We start from the raw sequence: 18,032 nt of genomic DNA, 5'->3' as shown, positions 1-18,032 counted from the left end.
ATATCCCTGTGCTATGTGGCTGCATCCCACTAGCTATCTACCTTACGTTTGGTAGTGTATATATGTCCATGCCTCTCTCTCGCTTTGTCACAGCTCACCCTTCCCCCTCCCCATATCCTCAAGTCCGTTCTCCAGTAGGTCTGTGTCTTTATTCCTGTCTTACCCCTAGTTTCTTCATGATATAATTTCCCCTTAAATTCCATATATTTGTGTTAGCATATGGTATTTGTCTTTCTCTTTCTGACTTACTTCACTCTCTATGACAGACTCCAGGTCTATCCACCTCATTACAAATAGCTCAATTTCATTTCTTTTTATGGCTGAGTAATATTCCATTGTATATATGTGACACATCTTCTTTATCCATTCATCCGATGATGGGCACTTAGGTTGTTTCCATGTCTGGGCTATTGTAAATAGAGCTGCAATGAACATTTTGGTACATGACTCTTTTTGAATTTTGGTTATCTCAGGGTATATGCCCAGCAGTGGGATTGCTGGGTCATATGGTAGTTCTATTTGTAGATTTTTAAGGAACCTCCATACTGTTCTCCATAGTGACAGAAACAAGCCACATTCCCACCAGCAGTGCAAGAGTGTTCCCTTTTCTCCACACCCTCTCCAGCATTTATTGTTTCTAGATATTTTGATGATGGCCATTCTGACTGGTGTGAGATGATATCTCATTGTAGTTTTGATTTGCATTTCTCTAATGATTAATGATGTTGAGCATTCTTTCATGTGTTTCTTGGCAGTCTGTATATCTTCTTTGGAGAAATGTCTATTTAGGTCTTCTGCCCATTTTTGGATTGGGTTGTTTATTTTTTATGTTATTGAGCTGCATGAGCTGCTTGTAAATTTTGGAAATTAATCTTTTGTCAGTTGCTTCATTAGCAAATATTTTCTCCCATTCTGAGGGTTGTCTTTGGTCTTGTTTATAGTTTCCTTTGTTGTGCAAAAGCTTTGAAGTTTCATTAGGTCCCATTTGCTTATTTTTGTTTTTATTTCCATTACTCTAGGAGTTGGGTCAAAAAGGATCTTGCTGTGATTTCTGTCTAGAGTGTCCTGCCTATGTTTTCCTCTAAGAGTTTGATAGTTTCTGGCCTTACATGTAGGTCTTTAATCCATTTTGAGCTTACTTTTGTGTATGGTGTTAGGGAGTGATCTAATCTCATACTTTTACATGTACCTGTCCAGTTTTCCCAGCACCACGTATTGAAGAGGCTGTCCTTTCTCCACTGTACATTCCTGCCTCCTTTATCAAAGATAAGGTGACCATGTGTGCATGGGTTTATCTCTGGGCTTTCTATCCTGTTCCATTGACCTATCTTTCTGTTTTTGTGCCACTACCATACTGTCTTGAATACTGTAGCTTTGTAGTATGGTCTGAAGTCAGGGAGCCTGATTCCTCCAGCTCTGTTTTTCGTTCTCAAGATTGCTTTGGCTATTCGGGGTCTTTTGTGTTTCCATACAAATTGCAAAATTTTTTGTTCTAGTTCTGTGAAAAATGCCAGTGGTAGTTTGATAGGGATTGCATTGAATCTGTAGATTGCTTTGGGTAGTAGAGTCATTTTCACAATGTTGATACTTCCAAGCCAAGAACATGGTGTATTTCTCCGTCTATTTGTATCATCTTTAATTTCTTTCATCAGTGTGTTATAATTTTCTGCATACAGGTCTTTTGTCTCCTTAGGTAGGTTTATTCCTAGATATTATATTCTTTTTGTTGCAATGGTAAACGGGAGTGTTTTCTTGATTTCACTTTCACATTTTTCATCATTATTGTATAAAAATGCGAGAGATTTCTGTGCATTAATTTTGTATCCTGCTACTTTACCAAATTCATTGATTAGATCTAGTAGTTTTCTGGTAGCATCTTTAGGATTCTCTACGTATAGTATCATGTCATCTGCAAACAGTGACAGCTTTACTTCTTCTTTTCCGATTTGGATTCCTTTTATTTCAGTTTCTTCTCTGAATGTTGTCACTAAAGCTTCCAAAACTATGTTGAATAAGAGTGTGGAGGGTGGGAACCTTGTCTTGTTCCTGATCTTAGTGGAAATGCTTTCAGTTTTTCACCATTGCGGACGATGTTGGCTGTGGGCTTGTCATATATGGCCTTTATTATGTTGTGGAAAGTTCCCTGTATGCCTACTTTGTGCAGGGTTTTTATCATAAATGGGTGTGAATTTTGTCAAAAGCTTTCTCTGCATCTATTGAGATGATCACATGGTTTTTCTCCTTCAATTTGTTAATATGGTTTATCACATTGATAGATTTGCGTATATTGAAGAATCCTTGCATTCCTGGAATAAACCCCACTTGGTCATGGTGTAAGATCCTTTTAATGTGCTGTTGGATTCTGTTTGCTAGTATTTTGTTGAGGATTTTTGCATCTATGTTCATCAGTGATATTGGCCTGTAGTTTTCTTTCTTTGTGACATCCTTGTCTGGTTTTGGTATCAGGGTGATGGTGGCCTTGTTGAAGGAATTTGGGAGTGTTTCACCCTCTGCTATATTTTGGAAGAGTTTGAGAAGGATAGATGTTAGCTCTTCTCTAAATGTTTGATAGAATTCGTCTGTGAAGCCATCTGGTCCTGGGCTTTTGTTTGTTGGAAGATTTTTAATCACAGTTTCAATTTCAGTGCTTGTGATTAGTGTGTTCATATTTTCTATTTCTTCCTGATTCAGTCTTGGCAGGTTGTGCATTTCTAAGAATTTCTCCATTTCTTCCAGGTTGTCCGTTTTATTGGCATAGAGTTGCTTGTAGTAATATCTCATGATCTTTTGTATTTCTGCAGTGTCATTTGTTACTTCTTCTTTTTCATTTCTAATTCTATTGATTTGAGTTTTCTCCGTTTATTTCTTGTTGAGTCTGGCTAATGGTTTATCAATTTTGTTTATCTTCTCAAAGAACCAGCTTTTAGTTTTATTGATCTTTGCTATTGTTTCCTTCATTTCTTTTTCATTTATTGCTGATCTGATATTTACGATTTCTTTCCTTCTGCTAACTTTGGGGTTTTTTGTTCTTCTTTCTCTAATTGCTTTAGGTGAAAGATTAGGTTGTTTATTCGAGATGCATCCTGCTTCTTAAGGTGGGTTTGTATTGCTGTAAACTTCCCTCTTACAACTGCTTTTGCTGCATCCCATAGGTTTGGGTCGTCGTGTCTCCATTGTCATTTGTTTGTACGTATTTTTTGATTTCCTATTTGATTCCTTCAGTGATCACTTCTTTATTAAGTAGTGTATTGTTTAGCCTCCATGTGTTTGTATTTTTTACAGATCTTTTCCTGTAATTGATATCTAGTCTCATGGCGTAGTGTTTGGAAGAGATACTTGATACAACTTCAATTTTCTTAAATTTACCAAGACTTGATTTGTGATCCAAGATATGATCTATCCTGGGGAATGTTCCATGAGCACTTGGGAAAAATGTGTATTCTGTTGTTTTTGGATGGAGTGTCCTATAAATATCAATTAAGTCCATCTTGTTTAATGTATCATTTAAACCTTGTGTTTCCTTTTTTATTTTCATTTTGGATGATCTGTCCATTGGTGAAAGTGGGTTGTTAAAGTCCCCTTCTATGAATGTGTTACTGTCGATTTCCCCTTTTATGGATGTTAGTATTTGCCTTATGTATTGAGGTGCTCCTAAGTTGGGTGCATAAATATTTACAATTGTTATATCTTCTTGGATTGATCCCTTGATCATTATGTAGTGTCCTTCTTTATCTCTTCTAATAGTCTTTACTTTAAAGTCTATTTTGGGACTTCCCTGGTGGCACAGTGGTTGAGAATCTGCCTGCCAATGCAGGGAACATGGGTTCGAGCCCTGGTCGGGGAAGATCCCACATGCTGCGGAGCAACTAGGCCCGTGAGCCAAAACTACTGAGCCTTCGCGTCTGGAGCCTGTGCTCTGCAACAAGAGAGTCTGCGATAGTGAGAGGCCTGTGCACAGCGATGAAGAGTGGCCCCCACTTGCCACAACAGGAGAAAGCCCTTGCACAGAAATGAAGACCCAACACAGCCATAAATAAATAAAATTTTAAAGTCTATTTTGTCTGATATGAGAATGGCTACTCCAGCTTTCTTTTGGTTTCCATTTGCATGGAATATCTTTTCCCATCCCCTTACTTTCAGTCTGTTTGTGTCTCTAGGCCTGAAGTGAGTCTCTTGTAGACAGCATATTTATGGGTCTTGTTTTTGTATTCATTCAGCCAATCTGTGTCTTTTGGTGGGAGCATTTAGTCCATTTACATTTAAGGTAATTATCGATATGTATTTTCCTATTCCCATTTTCTAAATTGTTTTGTGTTCGTTATTATAGGTCTTTTCCTTCTCTTGTTTTTCTTGCCTAGAGAAGTTCCTTTAGCATTTGTTGTAATGCTGGTTTGGTGGTGCTGAACTCTGTCAGCTTTTTCTTGTCTGTAAAGGTTTTAATATCTCCATCAAATCTGAATGAGATCCTTGCTGGGTAGAGTAATCTTGGTTGCAGGTTTTTCTCCTTCATCACTTTCAGTATGTCCTGCCACTCCCTTCTTGCTTGCAGTTTCTGCTGAGAGATCAGCTGTTAACCTTATGGGGATTCCCTTGAGTGTAATTTGTTGTTTTTCCCTTGTTGCTTTTAATATGCTTTCTTTGTATTTAATTTTTGACAGTCTGATTAATTTGTGTCTTGGTGTATTTCTCCTTGTATTTATCCTGTATGGACTCTCTGTGCTTCCTGGACTTGATTAACTATTTCCTTTCCCATATCAGGGAAGTTTTCAACTATAATCTCTTCACATATTTTCTCAGTCCCTTTCTTTTTCTCTTCTTCTTCTGGAACCCCTATAATTCGAATGTTGGTGTGTTTAATGTTGTCCCAGAGGTCTCTGAGACTGTCCTCAGTTCTTTTCATTCTTTTTTCTTTATTCTGCTCTGCAGTAGTTATTTCCACTAGTTTATCTTCCAGGTCACTTATCCATTCTTCTGCCTCAGTTATTCTGGTATTGATCCCATGTAGAGTCTTTTTCATTTCATTTTTGTGTTTTTCATCATTGTTTGTTTCATCTTCAGTTCTTCCAGGTCCTTGTTAAATGTTTCTTGCATTTTGTCCATTCTATTTCCACGATTTTGGATCACCTTTACTATCATTATTCTGAATTCTTTTTCAGGTAGACTGCCTATTTCCTCTTCATTTGTTAGGTCTGGTGTGTTTTTATCTTGCTCCTTCATCTGCTGTGTGTTTTACTGTCTTCTCATTTTCCTTATCTTACTGTGTTTGGGGTCTCCTTTTTGCAGGCTGCAGGTTCGTAGTTCCCGTTGTTTTTGATGTTTGTCTCCAGTGGCTAAGGTTGGTTCAGTGGGTTGTGTAGGCTTCCTGGTGGAGGGGACTTGTGCCTGTGTTCTGGTGGATGAGGTTGGATATTGCCTCTCTAGTGGGCAGGTCCACGTCTGTTGGTGTGTTTTGGGGTGTCTGTGGACTTATGATTTTAATAGCTTGCTGGTCATTGAGTGAAGCTTGGTGCTGGTGTTGAGATGGAGATCTCTGGGAGAGTTTCGTCATTTGATATTATGTGGAGCTGGGAGGTCTCTTGTTGACCAGTGTCCTGATGTTCGCTCTCCCACCTCAGAAGTACAGCACTGACTCCTGGCTGGAGCACCAAGAGCCTTTCATAGACATGGCTCAGAATAAAAGGTAGAAAAAAATAGAGAGAAAGAATTATTAGAAGTAAGAAGAATGTAAGAAAGAAAGAAAGAAAGACAGAGAGAGAAAGGAGGGAAGGAAGGAATTAAGGAAAGAAGAAAAGAAGGAAAGAAGGAAAGAAAGGAGGGAGGGAGGGAGGAATGGAGGAAGGAATGAAGGGAGGAAGGAAGGAAGGAAAAAAGAAAGAAAGAAGATACAGTAAAATAAAATAAAGTATAATAAAGTTATTAAAATAAAAAATTATTATTTAGAAAAAAAAGGGACAGATAGAACCTTAGTGCAAATGGTGGATGCAAAGCTATACAGACAAAATCTTACACAGAAGCATACACATACACACTCACAAAAAGAGGTAAAGGGGAAAAAATCATAAATCTTGCTCTCAAAGTCCACCTCCTCAATTTGGGATGATTCGTTGTCTAAAGGAGGGAAGGAAGGAAGGAAGGAAAGAAAGAAAGAAAGAAAGAAAGAAAGAAAGAAAGAAAGAAAGAAAGAAAGAAAGAAAGAAAGAAAGAAAGAAAGAAAGAAAGAAAGAAGGTAAAGTATAATAAAGTTATTAAAATTAATTATTAAGAAAAAATTTTTTTTAAAAAACGGACGGATAGAACCCTAGGACAAATGGTGTCAGGAAAGCTATACAGACAAAATCTCACACAGAAGCATACACGTACACACTCACAAAAAGAGGAGAAGGTGACAAAATAATATATCTTGCACCCAAAGTCCACCTCCTCAATTTGGGATGATTCGTTGTCTATTCATGTATTCCAGAGATGCAGGGTACATCAAGTTGATTGTGGAGCTTTAGTCTGCTGCTTCTGAGGCTTTTGGGAGGTCTGAGGTCTTCTGCCAGCATTCAGTAGGTGTTCTGTAGGAGTTGCTGCACGTGTAGATGTATTTCTGGTGTATCTGTGGGGAGGAAGCTGATCTCTGTGTTTTTCTCTTCCACCATCTTCCCCTCCGACCCCCATATATTTTTTAATTAAACTTTTAATTTTGAGATAATTGAAGATTCACCTGCAGTTGCATGCAATAGTACAGAGAAAAGCCAAGTACCATCTTCCCAGTTTTCCCCAGTGATAACATCGTCCAAATTATAGAACAATGTCATGATCAGCATACTGGGCATTGATAGAGAGTATTTCCATCACCACAAGGATCTCTTAGGTTGTCTTTTTATAGCAACACCCACTTACATCCTGCCCAATCCCCATCATGACCCATGAAAACCACTAATTTGTTCTCCATTTCTATAATTTTGTCATTTCATGAATGTTATATAAAATAAATCATACAGTATTGTAACTAACAGGGATTGACTACTTTCACTCAGCATAATTCACTGAAGATTAGTCCAGGTTGTTGTGTGTATCAATAGTTCATTGTTTTTCACTGTTGAATAGCATTCCATGATATAGATGGGCAAAAGTTTGTTTAACTATTTTCCTATTGAAGGATATCTGTGTTGTATACAATTTTGGGCTATTATGAATAAAGCTTCTGTGAACACTCATGTAGGGGTTTTGATGTCAATTTAAATGTTACTTTCTCTGGGATAAATGCTCAGGAGTGCAATTGCTGTGTCGTATGGTACATGCCTTTTAAGTTTTTATGGAACTTCCAAATTGTTTTCCACAGTGACTGTACAATTTTATATTCTCATCAACAATATATAAGTGATCCAGTTTCTCACCAGCATTTATTGTCACTATTTTTTATTTTAGCCACTCCAATAGGTGTGTACTTATATCTTATTTTGGTTTAAATTTGCATGTTCCTAATGATTAATGATGTTTCATGTGCTTAAATTCCATCTGTATATTCTTTTCAGTGAAAATTCTCTTCATGTCTTTAGTTCAATTTCTAATTGGATTTTTTAAACTGTTGAGTATTAAGATTTCTACGTATAACCCAGACACTAGCTCTTTGTTGTACATGTGATATCTGTAGCTTATCTTTCATCCTCTTTACAGATTCTTTCACAGAACAAAAGTTTTTAATGTTCATTTGATCCAATTTATCATTTTTTTCCTTTTATGGAACATGTTTTTGGTGTCAATATCAAGAACTCTTTGATGAACCCTAGATCTTAAAGACTTTCTCCTTTTTTATCCTAAGATTTTATAGTTTTATGTTTAAGTTCCTGATCCATTTAAAATTAATTTTTAGGAGTTAGATTTAAGTCAAGTTTCATTTACTGGCCTCTGGTGCAACCCCTTCCAGCACCCTTTGTTAAAAATTCTCTTTTTCCTCCATTGAATTGCTTTTATACCTTATTTAAAAAATCAGTTTGGTATATGTGTGTGTCTATTTCTGGGTGTTCTGCCCTGTTCCATTAGTCTATGTTTCTATCCTTTCACAAATATCACACAGTCCTGATTATAAGAGCTATATAGTGTCATGAAATTAAGTATACATTCTTCACATTTTATTCATCATTTACAAAAACTTTTACTCTATTCTTATTCATTGGCCTTTCCACATAACTTTTAGAATAACTTTATCTACACCTATAAAAATTCTTGCTGGAATTTTGACAGCAATTTTGTTAAATATGTATACTCATTTGGAGAGAATTCACATCTTTACTATGTTGAGTCTTGCAATCAATGAATGTGGCTTATCACTCCATTTATCTTGATCATTCTTGATTTCATCAGCATTCTGTAGTTTTCAGCAAACAACTCCAGTATTTTTTTGTTATATTTACAACTATTTCATTTTTAGAGTGATTGTAAATTGTATTATATTTTAAATTTCAGTTTCCACATGTTTGCTCATTCCTAATACATACAAATAAAAACGACCTTGATGAAATCACTTACTACTGCTACAAAGTGTTTAAAATTAATTCTAATTAATTAATATAGATTTTCTAACCAGACAATCATGTAATCTCAACTATGGGTAGTTATATTATTCCTTTTCTGATCTTTATGAATTTTCTTTAAATGTGCCTTATTGCATTGGCTAGAAATTCCAGCACTATATTTAATATAAGTCGTGAGAACAGAAATTCTTGTCTTGTTCCTGATCTTAGGGGAGAAACACTCAGACTTTTACCTTTATGTATTGGTATATATATAATATATCATTATAATGCTAACCCTATGTTATTTAAATAGTCTTTACCAATGATAACTTCCCCTCTATTCCGATTTTTCTGAGTGTTATCATGAATAGGTGTTGAATTTTGTCAAATTTTTTATACATTGATTGATAGGGTCATGAATTTTATTGCTAATATGGTGGAATAGTTTATTGATTTCAAATATTTAACTAGCCTTGGATCTCCAGAGTAAACTCCACATGGTCATGGTTTATAAATATTTTATATATTGCTGAGTTCTATTTGTTAATAATATATTAAAGATATTTGTATTCACAAGAGATATAGTTCTGCAGTTTTCTTCATTCATCTGTCTTTATTTGGATTTGGTATAAGAGTAAAAATACATTAATACATCTATTAAGAACTGTTGCCTTTTCTTCTATTTTCTAAAAAAGATGGTATATAATAGGTGTTAATTTTCTTTAAAGATGTTTTTATTAAATAATTCTCCATTGAAATCATCTGGGCCTGGAGATTCATTTGAGGGAATTGCTTTTTTTTTAACATCTTTTTTGGGGTATAATTGCTTTACATGGTGTGTTAGTTTCTGCTATATAACAAAGTGAATCAGTTATACATATACATATGTTCCCATATCTCTTCTCTCTTGCGTATCCCTCCCTCCCACCATCCCTACCCCACCCCTCCAGACGGTCACAAAGCACCGAGCTGATATCTCTGTGCTATGGGGCTGCTTCCCACTAGCTATCTACCTTACGTTTGGTACTGTATATGTGTCCATGCTTCTCTCTTGCTTTCTCACAGCTCACCGTTCCCCCCTCCCCATATCCTCAAGTCCGTTCTCCAGTAGGTCTGTGTCTTTATTCCTGTCTTACCCCTAGTTTCTTCATGACATTTTTTTCTTAAATTCCATATATATGTGTTAGCATACGGTATTTGTCTTTCTCTTTCTGACTTATTTCACTCTGTATGACAGATTCTAGGTCTATCCACCTCATTACAAATTACTCAATTTCGTTTCTTTTTATGGCTGAGTAATATTCTGTTGTATATATGTGACACATCTTCTTTATCCATTCATCTGATGATCGGCACTTAGGTTGTTTCCATCTCCGGACTACTGTAAATAGAGCTGCAATGAACATTTTGGTACATGACTCTTTTTGAATTATGGTTTTCTCAGGGTATATGCCCAGTAGTGGGATTGCTGAGTCATATGGTAGTTCTATTTGTAGTTTTTTAAGGAACCTTTATACTGTTCTCCATAGTGGTTGTACCATTTCACATTCCCACCAGCAGTGCAAGAGTGTTCCCTTAACTCCACACCCTCTCCAGCATTTATCGTTTCTAGATTTTTTGATGATGGCCATTCTGACGGGTGTGAGATGATATCTCATTGTAGTTTTGATTTGCATTTCCCTAATGATTAATGATGTTGAGCATTCTTTCATATGTTTGTTGGCAGTCTGTATATGTTCTTTGGTGAAATGTCTATTTAGGTCTTCTGCCCATTTCTGGATTGGGTTGTTTGTTTTTTTGTTATTGACCTGCATGAGTGGCTTGTAATTTTTGGAAATTAATCCTTTGTCAGTTGTTTTATTTGCAAATATTTTCTCCCCTTCTGAGGGTTGTCTTTTGGTCTTGTTTATGGTTTCCTTTGCTGTGAAAAAGCTTTGAAGTTTCATTAGGTCCCATTTGCTTATTTTTGTTTTTATTTCCATTTCTCTAGGAGGGGAGTCAAAAATGACCTTGCTGTGATTTATGTCATAGAGTGTTCTGGCTATGTTTTCCTCTAAGAGTTTGATAGTTTCTGCCCTTACATTTAGGTCTTTAATCCATTTTGAGCTTATTTTTGTGTGTGGTGTTAGGGAGTGATCTAATCTCATACTTTTACATGTATCTGTCCAGTATTCCCAGCACCACTTATTGAAGAGGCTGTCCTTTCTCCACTCTACATTCCTTCCTCCTTTATCAAAGATAAGGTGACCATATGTGCGTGGGATTATCTCTGGGCTTTCTATCCTGTTCCATTGACCTATCTTTCTGTTTTTGTGCCAGTACCATACTGTCTTGAATACTGTAGCTTTGTAGTATGGTCTGAAGTCAGGGAGCCTGATTCCTCCAGCTCTGTTTTTCGTTCTCAAGATTGCTTTGGCTATTCGAGGTCTTTTGTGTTTCCATACAAATTGTGAAATATTTTGTTCTAGTTCTGTGAAAAATGCCAGTGGTAGTTTGATAGGGATTGCATTGAATCTATAGATTGCTTTGGGTAGTAGAGTCATTTTCACAATGTTGATTCTTCCAATCCAAGAACATGGTATATCTCTCCATCCATTTGTATCATCTTTAATTTCTTTCATCAGTGTGTTATAATTTTCTGCATACAGGTCTTTTGTCTCCTTAGGTAGGTTTATTCCTAGATATTTTATTCCTTTTGTTGCAGTGGTAAATGGGAGTGTTTTCTTGATTTCACTTTCAGATTTTTCATCGTTATTGTATAGGAATGCCATAGATTTCTGTGCATTCATTTTGTATCCTGCAATTTTACCAAATTCATTGATTAACTCTAGTTGTTTTCTGGTAGCATCTTTAGGATTCTCTATGTATAGTATCGTGTCATCTGCAAACAGTGACAGGTTTACTTCTTCTTTTCCGATTTGGATTCCTTTTATTTCCATTTCTTCTCTGATTGCTGTGGCTAAAACTTCCAAAACTATATTGAATAAGAGTGGTGAGGGTGGGCAACCTTGTCTTGTTCATGATCCTAGTGAAAATGCTTTCAGTTTTTCAGCATTGTGGACGATGTTGGCTGTGGGTTTGTCATATATGGCCTTTATTATGTTGAGGAAAGTTCCCTCTATGCCTACTTTCTGCAGGGATTTTATCATAAATGGGTGTTGAATTTTGTCAAAAGCTTTCTCTGCATCTATTGAGATGATCATATGGTTTTTCTCCTTCAATTTGTTAATATGGTTTATCACATTGATAGATTTGCGTATATTGAAGAATCCTTGCATTCCTGGAATAAACCCCACTTGGTCATGGTATGTGATCCTTTTAATGTGCTGTTGGATTCTGTTTGCTAGTATTTTGTTGAGGATTTTTGCATTTATGTTCATCAGTTATATTGGCCTGTAGTTTTCTTTCTTTGTGACATCCTTGTCTGGTTTTGGTATCAGGGTGATGGTGACCTCGTAGAAGGAATTTGGGAGTGTTCCTCCCTCTGCTATATTTTGGAAGAGTTTGAGAAGGATAGGTGTTAGCTTTTCTCTAAATGTTTGATAGAATTTGCCTATGAAGCCATCTGGTCCTGGGCTTTTGTTTGTTGGAAAATTTTTAATCACAGTTTCAATTTCAGTGCTTGTGATTGGTGTGTTCATATTTTCTATTTCTTCCTGATTCAGTCTTGGCAGTTTGTGCATTTCTAAGAATTTCTCCATTTCTTCCAGGTTGTCCGTTTTATTGGCATAGAGTTGCTTGTAGTAATCTCTCATGATCTTTTGTATTTCTGCAGTGTCAGTTTTTACTTCTCCTTTTTCATTTCTAATTCTATTGATTTGAGTCTTCTCCTTTTTTTTCTTGATGAGTCTGGCTAATGGTTTATCTATTTTGTTTATCTTCTCAAAGAACCAGCTTTGAGTTTTATTGATCTTTGCTATTGTCTCCTTCATTTCTTTTTCTTTTATTTCTGATCTGATTTTTATGATTTCTTTCCTTCTGCTAACTTTGGGGTTTTTTTGTTCTTCTTTCTCTAATTGCTTTAGGTGCAAGGTTAGGTTGTTTATTCGAGATGTTTCCTGTTTCTTAAGATGGGCTTGTATTGCTGTAAACTTCCCTCTTAGAACTGATTTTGCTGCATCCCATAGGTTTTGGGTCATCTTGTCTCCATTGTCATTTGGTTCTAGGTATTTTTTTATTTCCTCTTTGATTTCTTCAGTGATCACTTCATTATGAGGGAATTTCTTAAATATAATGTTGATTAAATCTTAAATTATAGAGTTATTCAAATTACCTATTTCATATTTAGAGAGTGGTAGTAGTCTGTTTTTTGAGTAAGTAGTCCTTTTCACCACATGTCAAAATTATGTGTTTAGAGTTGTTCATAGTACTCCGTTATTATCATTTTCTGTTTTTTTTAAAATTTTATTGGAATAGAGTGGATTTACAGTCTTACAGTTGTTTCAGGTGTACAGCATAATGTTATAAAAATACATATATGCATTCTTCATCAGACTTCTTTCCCATATAGGTTAATACAGAGTAGAGTTCCATGTGCTATACCGTAGGTCCTTGTTGGTTATATATTTTATATATAGTAGTGTATATGTTAATTGCAAGTTCCTAATTTATTCCTCCCCTCCACATTTCCCCTTTGGTAACCACAAGTTTGGGCTTGAAATCTGTGAATCTGTTTGTGTTTTGTAAATAAGTTCATTTATATCCTTTTTAAAAATTCGATTCCACATTTGGGTGACATAATATGATAACTGCTTTTCTCTGCCTTATTTCACTTAGTATGATAACCTCTAGGCCCATCCATGTTGCTGCAAATGTCATTATTTTATTCTTTTTTATGGCTGAGTAATATTCCATTGTATATATGTACCACATCTTCTTTATCCATTCATCTGTCGATGGACATTCTGGTTGCTTCCATGTCTTCGCTATTGTAAACAGTGCTGCAATGAATATTGAGGTGCATGTATCTTTTTGAATTATTCTTTTCTTAGATATATGCCAGGAGTGGGATAGCTGGATCATATAGCACTTCAATTTTTAGTTTAAGGAACCTCCTTACTTTTCTCTTTACTGATTTTGACAATTTATATTCCGACCAAGAGTGTAGGAGGATTCCATTTTCTCTACATCCTCTCCAGCATTTTCTTTTGACATTTTTATTGGAGTATAATTGCTTTATAATGGTGTGTTAGTTTCTGCTTTATAACAAAGTGAATCAGTTATACATATACATATATCCCCATATCTCTTTTTTGTTGCACCTCCCTCCCTCCCACCCTCCCTATCCCACGCTTCTAGCTGGTCAAAAAGCACCAAGTTGATGTCCCTGTGCTATGCGACTGCTTCCCACTAGCTATCTATTTTACATTTGGTAGTATATATATGTCCATATATACACTACCACTCTCTCACTTTGTCCCAGCTTACCCTTCCCCCTCCCCATGTCCTCAAGTCCATTCTCTAGTAGGTCTTCCAGCATTTATTGTTTGTAGACATTTTGATGATGGCCATTCTGACCGGTGTTAAGTTGTACCTCAATGTAATTTTGATTTACATTTCTCTGATAGTTCATGATGTTGAGCATCTTTTCATTTGCTTTTTGGACATCTGTATTTCTTCCCTGGAGAAATGTCTATTTAAGTTGGAACTTCTGCCCATTTTTTATTGGACTGGTTTTTTTTTTTTTTTTTGACTTAGAGCTGCATGAGCTGTTTATATATTCTGGAGATTAATCTCTTGTCAGTTGCTTTGTTGGCAACTATTTTCTCCAATTTTGTAGGTTGTATTTTCATTATGTTTTCCTTTCTTGTGCAAAAGCTTTTAAATTTAATGAGGTTCCATTTTTTAATTTTTGTTTTTATTTTCATTACTCTAGGAAGTGAGTCAAAAAAGATCTTGCTGCAATTTATGTCAAAGTGTGTTCTGCCTATGTTTTCCTTGGAGAGTTTTTTATTATCCATCTTTACATTTAGGTCTTTGATCTATTTTGTGTTTGTTTTTGTGTATGGTGATAGAGAATTTTCTAAGTTCTTTCTTTTACATGTAGCTGTCCAGTTTTCCCAGCACCAGTTGTTGAAGAGGCTGTCTTTTCTCCACTGTATATTCTTGCCTACTTTGTCATAGATTAATAGACCATAGGTGCATGGGTTTATTTCTGGGCTTTCTATCCTGTTCCATTAATCTATATTTGTTTTTTTGCACAGTACCATACTGTATTGATTACTGTAGCTTTGTAGCATAGTCTGAAGTCAGGGAGCCTCATTCCTCCAGGCCCATTTTTCTTTCTCAGGATTGCTTTCGATATTTGGGATCTTTTGTGATTCCTTACAAATGTTAAAATTATTTTGTTCTAGTTCTGTGAAAAATGCCATTGCTAGTTTTGTAAGGGTTTCATTGAATCTGTATATTACCATGAGGAGTATAGTCATTTTGAAAATATTGATTCTTCCAATCCAAGAACAAGGTATATCTTTCCGTCTGTTTGTGTCATATTCGATTACTTTCATCAGCCTCTTACAGTTTTCAGAGTACAGGGCTTTTGTCTCCTTAGGTAGGTTTATTCTTAGGTATTTTATTCTTTTTGATGCTTTGGTAAATGGGATTGTTTCCTTAATTTTGGTTTGTTAGTATCTTGCTGAGGATTTTTGCATCTAAGTTCATCTGTGATATTAGCCTGTAAATTGCTTGTTTTGTGGTACCTGTTTGGTTTTGTATCAGGGCAATGCTGGATTCATAGAATGAGTTTGGGAGTTTCCTTTCTCTGTAAGTTTTTGGAAGAGTTTCAGAACAATAGATGTTAACAGTTCTCTAAATATTTGATAAAATTCACCTGTGAAGCCATCTACTCCTGGACTTTCATTTTTTAAAAGCTTTTAAATCAGTTTCAATTTCAGTACTTGTGACTTTTCTTTTCTTTTTTTTTTGGAGGGGGGGTACGTGGGCCTCTCACTGTTGTGGCCTCTACCATTGCAGAGCATAGGCTCCAGACTTGCAGGCCCAGCAGCCATGGCTCATGGGCCCAGCTGCTCCGTGGCATGTGGGATCTTCCTGGACCAGGGCACGAACCCGTGTCCCCTGTATCAGCAGGCGGACTCTCAATCACTGTGCCACCAGGGAAGCCCTACTTGTGACTTTTCTGTTCACATTTTCTATTTCTTCCTAGTTCAGTCTTGGAATGTTTTACCTTTCAAATAATTTGTCCATTTCTTTTAGGCTATCCATTTTATTGGTGCATAGTTGTTTGTAGTAGTCTCTTAATTTTTTTGTATTTTTGTGATGTCAGTTGTAACTTCTTTTTTCTTTCTAATTTTATTGGTTTGGACACACTCCCTTTTTTTCTTGATGAGTCTTCCTAAAGAGTTTATCAATTTTATTTATCATTTCAAAGAACTGGGTGACTTTCATTGATATTTTCTGTTGTTTTCTTAGTCTCTATTTCACGTATTTCTACACTGATTTTTCTGATTTATTTCCTTATACTAACATTGAGTTTTGCTTATTCTTCTTTCTCTAGTTGCTTTATGTGTCAGGTCAGGTTTTTCTTCTTTCCTGAGATAAGACTGTATTGCTATAAACTTCCCTCTTAGAACTGCTTTTGCTGTGTCCCATAAGTTTTGGTTCATTATGTTTTCATTCTCATGTGTCTCTAGGTATTTTTTGATTTATTCTTTGATATCTTCAGTGATCCATTGTACATTTAGTAAAATACAGTTGAGCTTCCACGTTACTAAGTTTTTTACAGTTATTTTCCTGTAATTGATTTCTAATCGAATACCATTGTGGTCAGAAAGGATGCTCAATATGGTTTCAATTTTCTTAAGTTTACCAAGGCTTGATTTGTGGCCCATGACGTAATCTGTCCTGGAGAATGTTACATGGGCACTTGGGAAGAAAGTCTATTCAGATGTTTTTGAATGGAGTGTTCTATAAATATCAATTAAGTCCATCTTGTCCAATGTATCATATAAGGCCTGTTGATTTTCTGTCTGGAAGGTATGTCATTGATGAGAGTGGGGTGTTAAAATACCACACTATTATTGTGTCACTGTCAATTTCTCCTTTTATGGCTATTAGTATTTGCTTTATGTATTGAGGTGCTCCTATCGTGGGTGCATATATATTTATAGTTGTTATATCTTCTTTTTGGATTGAGCACTTGATCATTAAAAGGTGTCCTTCTTTATCTCTTGTAATAGTCTTTATTTTATTACTTTTTAAAAATATCTGTATTGGAGTATAAATGTTTTACAATGGTGTGTTAGTTTCTACTTTATAACAAAGTGAATCAGTTATAAATATACATATATCCACATATATCCTCACTCTTCCATCTCCTTCCCACACTCCCTATCTCACCTCTGTAGGTGGTCACAAAATACCAAGCTGATCTCTCTGTGCTATGTGGCTGCTTCCCACTAGCTATCTATTTTATATTTGGTAGTATATATAAGTACAAGCCACACTCTCACTTCGTTCCAGCTAACCATTCCCCCTCCCCATGTCCTCAAGTCCATTCTCTACACCTGCATATTTATTCCTGTCTTGGCACTAGGTTCTTCAGAACCATTTATTTTTTCATTCCATATATATGTGTTAGCATATGGTATTTGTCTTTCTCTTTCTGACTTACTTCACTCTGCATGACAGATGCTAGGTCCATCCACCTCACTACAAATAACTCGATTTCCTTTCTTTTTATGGCTGAGTAATATCCCATTGTATATATGTGCCACATTTTCTTTATCCATTCATCTGTCGATGAACACTTAGGTTGCTTCCATATCCTGGCTAATGTAAATAGAGGTGCAATGAACATTGGGGTACATGACACTTTTTGAATTATGGTTTCCTCAATGTATACACCCAGTAGTGGGATTGCTGGCTCATATGGTAGTTCTATTTTTAGATTTTAAGGAAATCTAAGGAAGCACTCTTCTCCATAATAGCTGTATTAATTTACATTACCACCAACAGTGCAAAAGGGTTCCCTTTTCCCCACACCCCCTCCAGGATTTATTGTCTATAGATATTTTGGTGATGGCCATTCTGACTGGTGTGAGGTGATACCTCATTGTACTTTTGATTTTCGTTCCTCTAATGATTAATGATGTTGAGCATTCTTTCATCTGTTGGTTGGCAATCTATATATCTTCTTTGGAGAAATCTCTATTTAGTTCTTCTGCCCATTTTTGGCTTGGGTTGATTGTTTCTTTGATATTGAGCTGCATGAGCTGCTTGTAAGTGTTGGAGATTAATCCTTTGTCAGTTGCTTCATTCTCAAATATTTTCTCCCATTCCGAGGGTTGTCTTTTCATCCTGTTTATAGTTATTGCTGTGCAAAGGCTTTTAAGTTTCATTAGGTCCCATTTTTTTTGTTTTTCTTTTTATTTCCATCTCTCTAGGACGTGGGTCAAAAAGGATCTTGCTGTAATTTATGTCATAGAGGGTTCTGCCTAATTTTAACTCTAAGAGTTTAATAGTGTCTGTCCTTAATTTAGGTCTTTAATCCATTTTGACCTTATTTTTGTGCAT

The 18,032-nt window shown here is 35.8% G+C and overlaps 1 protein-coding gene across 1 annotated transcript in view; it reads right to left on the bottom strand.

The window, feature by feature from the left end:
• FAAH2 (fatty acid amide hydrolase 2) overlaps nucleotides 1-6,903 on the bottom strand; it is a gene marked incomplete at both ends in the record, with an annotated part of 54,066 nt that extends 47,163 nt beyond the window's left edge. Inside the window, 1 exon segment of the mRNA XM_082682054.1 lies at nucleotides 6,886-6,903. Coding sequence (XP_082538180.1) covers nucleotides 6,886-6,903 — 18 coding nt within the window.
• Between the last annotated feature and the right edge of the window lie 11,129 nt (nucleotides 6,904-18,032).

Source organism: Grampus griseus (genome assembly GCF_964374135.1).
Source record: "Grampus griseus genome assembly, chromosome: X".
NCBI lineage: Eukaryota > Metazoa > Chordata > Mammalia > Artiodactyla > Delphinidae > Grampus > Grampus griseus.
This window is presented reverse-complemented; position numbering and strand designations above follow the sequence as displayed.